We start from the raw sequence: 7,752 nt of genomic DNA on the forward strand, positions 1-7,752 counted from the left end.
TCCTTTCTTGAAAACTTTTAAGTAAGCCCATCTATAAGATAACACTTAACAACAAAAATCTCTTTTCGGATCTTCTCAGGATTTATGTTAAATAACATTTCACAAAAGTAACAGAGAAACTGAAAATTCGAAAAGTACAACAATATATTAACATTATGCACAAGGTTTGGAATAGAATCATTAGTTATAGAAATTTAATATGATCATGAAATCTAAATCTAATTGAAGATAATTGTTGGATGCCAGCATTGCGATATTGTACAAAATTATGCTATTGAAATTTTATATTGAAAAGTTAGTCGCCCCGAAGCAACCCTGCAGATATTTCGTATCTACGGGGCTAGGCGACGTCACCAGCGGACAGACCACCGTTCGGCATTACCACTACTCCTCCTCTTCAGAAGAAAAGGAGGTGGAAGCGATCCGTGTCTTTCCGACGCGAATATGTCCTAGCTGGGCATACCTTTACAGTGCACTAGTATATAAGAAAATCCATTAGCCGTACTGCATAAGGAATTACGAAATTATCCACCATACAGTTTCCTCTATTTAAAGAATATGAATATTCTTAACGGTGCTTTGTTATTAGCCGTAGCAGTCCTCCTTAATTCTGCTGGTAAATATATACTATCTTATATCTCTAATTTTGAAGCATTTTTAATTACAGTGTATTATTTCCTACTGAAAATCATTGAAATTAAATATAATTATATCACAGTGTCCTTTTCAAAATTGACATATATCAAATTTATTTCATTTTTCAAAATAAAAATGTTCCCATACTAATCCTGCTTACCATTTTTTATGCCTTTTCTCTTGTTCTAAAACTAAAAGCTGATAAAATTAAGTGACAAATATAAAGAAAATTATTTATGTAGATGTGGAATTTTTTTATTTATCAACTTATATGAATTTTTTTGTTTTAGCTTGTAAAGATTGTGTTCAACTTAATTTGTTTAGCTTTTATTTTAAATTTTTGTTTAAAAATCACACAATTATTACTTTTGGAGACAAATTACATATTCCATGAATAATTTTAGTAAAAACTAACTGAATAGAATTACAAAAAATGTTACAAGGAATAAAATCAGCACTTAATTATCTTAGAATCCGATAAGTATTTTATAGTAGCAGGATTTTCTACGGCGAGAGTAAAAGCATAAAAATTCCAGTAGATTGCTGTTTAATAAAAAATGATAACCGGTTTTATTTTTTTTTTAAGTATAAACTTCGCTATCTATTACAAAATGAATTATAAATTATAATTAAAATATCCTTGAGGACAAATGTTATTCTATGATCTAAAGTTTTAGAATTCATCAATTTCTGTCTCTTCTTTATAGAAATAAGTTCACAGATGTTTGGTGGAAGAAGGCGCAGTTCCCATCCTAATGTGAACCAAATAGCTAATGAGCCTATATATCGCGTGACTGCGGCTGGTTATTTAGATGAAACTGGCGCAGCTACAGAAATACAGTCAGGATCAACAGTTGAAGTAGGAGTAAGAAAAGATGTCATCATTGGAAAACATATGAATGGTCAGGTTTATCCATTTCTTAAAACTCTGCATCCTCAAAGCGCCAGGATTATAGTAGACACAAAAAGTAAACGACATTATGAACTAGATCACGGTGTAGCAAATCCTTACGCTGACGGGCTTGATAATACTGCTTCAGCCATAGTTACACAGTTGCCACCGGGGAAAAAATAGTTAATTAAAAATCCAGCGACTTTGTATTATATTCTTGGCTATGAGAGAAAGTTTCCAGGCAAAAGTGTTTTCAGTGACTCTGTTTTTAAAATGAATTGACTTTCCTTCTACTATTTAATCAAATTCGCCGAAATCTCATTAGACATTTTTCTCCACACGCAGAATTCATAGAATTAGCCATTTAAAAGTTAAGTGATTTTTTTCGTGCAGTATTAATCAATGAAAAATGGTCGAATTTCAATAAATTTGAAACAGTGTATACACAATCAATTCCAGTCCATGTGTATTGCATTGTGGTTCTCAACAGTAATAATATTTAGTTATTAATTATTTATAATGATGTATTCTGCTATCTACCGACGGCAGTAATAATTGCACGATGATTTGCTACTAGCCAAGTATCGGACGTTAAATATACACGGTCGCAGCTGACAATCGGATGGGTGCCCGTTAGTGATTTTGCTGTAATCGTGTTTAACTGCAATTGAATAAAAAGTTTGACGAGGATAATTTTACTATTACTACTATGATTGCATTGTTTATTACATCATACATTTTGGACAGATAATACATAATAAATACATAATTTTGTAGTTTCATTGCGTTATTCCCTAGAAATATTGACATTCATTTTAATTAAATGGAAAGAAATCATTTTGACTCTTACGAAAAAAAGCTTTTCGATCACAAAAACTTTTTTATACTCTGCAGTCTTTGAGCTCAATATTAATACATATTTCAATTCTTATAGGATATCTAACATAACAAGACATTTCTTATACAACAAACCTGTGTCAGTTAGAATTACATAAAATAGAAATAGGGTGCAGTTCCGAATAGCTAACTTCTCCCATTTTATTCAAACTCCGCATACTTATGTACTTTGTTACGCTGATTATGAATTTGACAGTAAAAATTGGCGACCAGGCAATCTTCATGGTGAAAATATAAAAAATACCATAAGAATCATAGTTGCGTTTATCTATACCAATATGCAAAATTTCGGAAAATGATTTTCATAGAAGTTTTAGCTCCCATTGACGTACATATTTTTTGTTTCGAATATTTTTTTCTGCGAGTGATAGTTTCCGAGAAAATAAATGATAAATCGATTTTCATGTAAAAAAACCGGTCTGCAACAGTTTTCCGCTAAATCGGCTGACCGTTTACGATGCTGCTTTCCCGGACTCTTCGTTAAAAATTGAACCTACAGCGAAACAATATGAAAAAATACACAGGCCGCTGCGGAAATGTGGTACCTCTAAAACCACGTATTTTCCGCAACGGTATTATTATGATGGTACTTGGCTGCTTTATGACACAAGAACTGGCCGCAAGTCATTTCAGATTCCAAAAGAGTCTTCTTCTTCTTGTGTTTTGAGCAAAATCGTTCAGTTGGAATGAGTTCGATTTGTCGCAACCACAGAAGTATTTTTTCTCTTTTTTTGTGAATCATACTTAGACTGAAAATATTATATGTTTCATCCATTTTGATTAGGACTCAAAAAAAGGGGTGGAGGTGAGGGGGCCCCTACCATCGCTCACGAATAATGATCTCCCCGAAGAATGATCGGACTGGAATAAGTTGTTGTGCGTTACCTGTTTAAGCATTGTTACAAAATCTGAGAGAAATTTAACATCACTTGAATTAAAAGTGACGTTTATTGTATGTGGAGAAAAAGCCCGCAAGCGGGAAAGAACCACAAAATCTGATCGTTTATTTTATGATAGAAAAGTAAGGAAGAAGAGTGGGAAGCGATTCGTTGTTAGACTCATTTCATGAGGAAGTCTTTTGGCATCGCGTGCTTGCGAAGCGGATCAAAATCATATTTCCCGAGATATGAGATATGTTTATGAGGTGATAATGATGCTGATTCATAGAATTGAGAGGCGGTTTCTTTGATATACTCTGAAATATAAGGTAATTGAAATTCTCTGTGAAGGACAGAGTTTTTGGTATATCTTGGAGTTTTTGTGATGCGCCTGAGAAATTTATTTTGTATAATCTGGATTTGATTGCTGTTACTTTATGACTCACTACCCCAAATTGTACAGGCGTAGGTTATGATTGGTCGGATAAATATTTTGTAAACTAGGATTCCATATTCAGGTTTAAGACTCGAGTGTCTATTGATAATAGGGCTTAAACGCGAGATAACCCTTAGAGCTTTCCCTTTCGTTTTATGGATAGGCTGCTTCCAATTAAGACGTTTATGAAGTTCACCCCCTAGATATTTTATGGAAACTTTCCATTCGATTTATTCATTAAAAATTTTTGGTGGTTCTATTTTGACAAGCTTTCGGACTGAGAAAAGAATTGATTCTAACTTTGATATAATAATTTTTATTCTCCAAAGCTTAGCCCATGTCGCAATGATTTCAGGAGCTTTGTTAAGTAATTTCAAGATTTTCGAAACTGACCAAGAGAAAGTGAATAGTGCGGTGTCGTCTGCATATAATCCAATTGCAACTTCGGGGACCTCAGGGATGTCGTTTACGTAGATAATAAAGAATACTGGACCTAAAGTGCTACCTTGGGGCACACCCGCTCGGATAAGTTTCTCCCCTGAAAGTCTCTGGCCTATTTTTACTGAGAATTTTCTTTTGGAAAGATAAGAGCTTATAAAGAGGACGAGTCCTCTTGGCAAATTGTAATTCATTAATTTTCTGAGCAATCCCACATGCCAGACACTGTCAAAAGCTTTTTCTAGATCGAGGAAAACAGCATTAGTGTGTTTTCTTCGATTGAAATTTAAGCTAATGGCTTCGGTAAGTTTGAGCATCGTGTGCTGCGTAGAGTGACCTTTTCTAAAACCGTATTGTTGTGATTTAAGGATGCTGTTTTCCTCGAGATGATAGTTTCCGCGAGTGAGTATTATTTTTTGAAGATTTTGCTCATTGTATTAAGAAGACTAATAGGCCTGTAGCTGGTAGAATGATATGGATCCTTGCCTTTTTTCTGAAATACTAATATGTGAGCTACCTTCCATGAGTTAGGAAAGTAGCTTAGTTGAATACAGGCATTGAAGATATTAGCGAGGAGGGTGAGACAAGAAATCGGAAGTTTTTTGAGGACTAAGTTTGAAATTGAATCAGGACCGGGAGCTTGATTATTTTTAGTAGTTTTAATTTGTTTTGTTAATTCCTTATGGATTATTTTCTTGAAATTATCTGTGCTTGGGATTCTAAGAAAATCGGACACAATTTTTTCACATTCCGCAATGTGCTAAGGGCCTGATGGTTCACTATGTGTAGTGAAGTTACTCTCATAATTTGCCGCTAGTAGATTTGCTTTATCGGCAGGAGAAAGAGCAAACGTTTGATCTGAATTTTTGATCAGGACTCGGGAGTACTATGCCCGTAAGTACTATGAGCGCGGACGGTAAAGTAAGACCTGTCGCTTATTGCATTGAAAAGTGTTACATTTCATCAGATGCATTACTAATTTTCTCAAAAAATATCACACGCAGAAAAAAATTTTCAATACGAAAAATATGCATCTTAATAAGATCTACAGCTTGAATTAAGAATATTTTGCGAAACTTTGTGTATTGGCTGAGATAAATGCAAAAAACCTTAATTTTTAAGGATTTTTTGTTTATAAAAATCCATGTATCACTAATTTTCGCGAAAACTATCAGTCACAGATAAAAATGTATGTTGCAAAAAATATGGATTTGGCGAGATCTATAAGTTTTGTTTAAAATATTTTGCTACATTTTGCATACTGGCTTAGATAAACGTAAAAAACCATGATACTCATGGTTTTTTCATGGTTTTACCATGAGTATCGCCTTGTCAATTTTAAATATATTCGTAATCAGCGCGTCAAAATACATAAGTATACGAAGTTTCAAGAAAATCGGAGAATTCAGCTATTTAGAACTTTCCTTTTACCGACAGGATGAAATTTCTATACCAGGATAAGAATTTTCAAGCGCCGGTTTTGGGGCTGGCGGTGGTGGGAAAATAACCTGATAGACTGCCGTTTCGGCTGAAAAAGCTTTTGTTTGTTTACGGCTGTATGATCACCGGACACTCACCACTGCTCCTTTTACTCAAATCCGCGGCGTGTTGTCAATTCTCGTAAAGGCTATAGAAAGGAGCGCTATTGAAGGATCTGACCGTAGTTTAACTTATTTTTTTATCTTTTTAAAACCTATAAACTTTTAAATATAACATAATAATGATTTCCATTCGGCCTACATTTTTTATCTAATCTCGCATACTTTTTAAAAATTAAATACCTACAGAATGCAAAAACCTCGGAACCCAAGCAGCGTTCCACCGATTTGAATGTATTTTGAATGCATAATAAAATTTTTTTTAAACCATACCCCATTGTTAATTGTTATTTATTTTATCAAAGAAATAATTTCAAAAAATCGATTTTAAAGTTGAATAACTTGAATGAATCATGTCCCAAAGCAACGAAAATAGTGTGTATATGTATATTGGGCTTGCTGATTATAAATTTGAGGAGAAAAATTAGACTGGAGGCCGAAAATTCTTTATCACTCATGAAAAAAAAACTTAAAATAAATGATTACTAATTGCCATAAATATTCCTTAAGGTATTGGTAGATAACATAAATTAAATTGGACTCAAAATGAAGTGTGAAACCACTCTTAAGTCGAGAAAAATACCCCCAAAAAATGGTTTTTGACGTTCGCTTTGGAACGGGTGCATCAAAAAGAAATGATTTTTCACAAAAACATAGTACTTTACAATTTAGAAAAATAATGCTTATCATGAATTTTTCCCCTGCGGGTTATCCTTTCCAAGTAATCAAACCTAAAACTAGGGGATGAGTTAAACTTCGGGTATCGTCAGTTCTAATCGTCACTCATATCTCCAAACAAGATGGCTTTCTGAGGAAACTGTGTGAGACTTAAATTGTAGAAAGAAAAATGATGATTTAAGGGTGGTTTTACCCTTCATTTTAAATCCAACTTATTTTATCTTATTTATCAATGCCTTAAAGAATATATATGAAAAATATAATACACCAAACTCTCGCTTTTTGTCCAGTATCGGGGGTTGTCTTCAAATACCCATGGACTGGTTTCGGGGGGATCTAAACGTAAAGCTTCATTTAGTAATAATTTTCATATACACTGCCAGATAGATTTGTGGTAAATGTTCCATACTTTTTAAATCTGAATCAGTGAGATTTTACTGATTGTTAGTGAAATTTCATTGATTCAAATAACTAGAAATGGGTCACTAACAATCAGTAAAAGGTTACAGACTGATTCAGTGAAATAACCACTTTTTAGGGTTGGCAGCACTGCACTATGTCAATTTAGCAATTATATTAAAATAATATTTTAGTACATTCAATTAAAGAATCATAGCAAAAACTTAAAATCCATAATTATGATCAAATATTAAAAAAGGTGAATAGTTCAGATGCTTTTAAATGACAAGCATCCTAATATATTACTTAAATTTCAAGATTGAACTGCCATGTACAAACTCGTTAAGTAAGTACTTCCTATACGAGTAAAAGTATATTTATCCCGTAGTTAATTTAGCAGACTTGCAAGCCAAAAATTAAAAAATTTATTTCACTACAAAATTCTTCTTGCTACTTAAGTAAAAGAGTAACAGCAACGCTTAACTTAAAAATGTAGAGGTTATGCTTCACATGTTTTACTTTGGTGTTAATGAACTGATTAGTGAATGATTAGACCGTCGATTCCAGGTGAAAGATTCACCGCTACAAAAATTAACCTTGTCGGATAAACTTTACATTAATTGAAGATAATTGATTTTTAACCTTGCCAGCATAATCTTTCGCCATATGATCGCTCCATTTTTATTCGAGATGTAGCGAGAATCGCGATACTGGCGCTACCTATCGTCGTTTAACTTCATTAAATTGGAAAGAAATGGGGATTCCCATCTGTCAGTTGTTTTTTGCGCTTTTTGCTGAATGGTACGAGGGTAGTTCAATAAGTCCTTAGAATGAAGTATAAAAACAATTTTTTTTGGGTAAATTTTTTTTATTTTTCAACATAATCTCCTTGGAGCTCTA

At 33.3% G+C, this 7,752-nt stretch overlaps 1 protein-coding gene across 1 annotated transcript; it reads left to right on the forward strand.

Annotated features, from left to right (window-relative positions):
- The first annotated feature begins 528 nt into the window (after positions 1–528).
- Positions 529–2,206, forward strand: LOC117171884. The gene is made up of 2 exons (XM_033359529.1): positions 529–616; positions 1,344–2,206. The coding sequence occupies exons 1-2, from the start codon at positions 559–561 to the stop codon at positions 1,709–1,711; spliced, it is 426 nt and encodes a 141-aa protein (XP_033215420.1). The 5' UTR covers positions 529–558; the 3' UTR covers positions 1,712–2,206.
- Positions 2,207–7,752: the final 5,546 nt, after the last annotated feature.

The sequence above is a fragment of the Belonocnema kinseyi genome, chromosome 4 (genome assembly GCF_010883055.1).
Source record: "Belonocnema kinseyi isolate 2016_QV_RU_SX_M_011 chromosome 4, B_treatae_v1, whole genome shotgun sequence".
In the NCBI taxonomy this organism is placed as follows: domain Eukaryota; kingdom Metazoa; phylum Arthropoda; class Insecta; order Hymenoptera; family Cynipidae; genus Belonocnema; species Belonocnema kinseyi.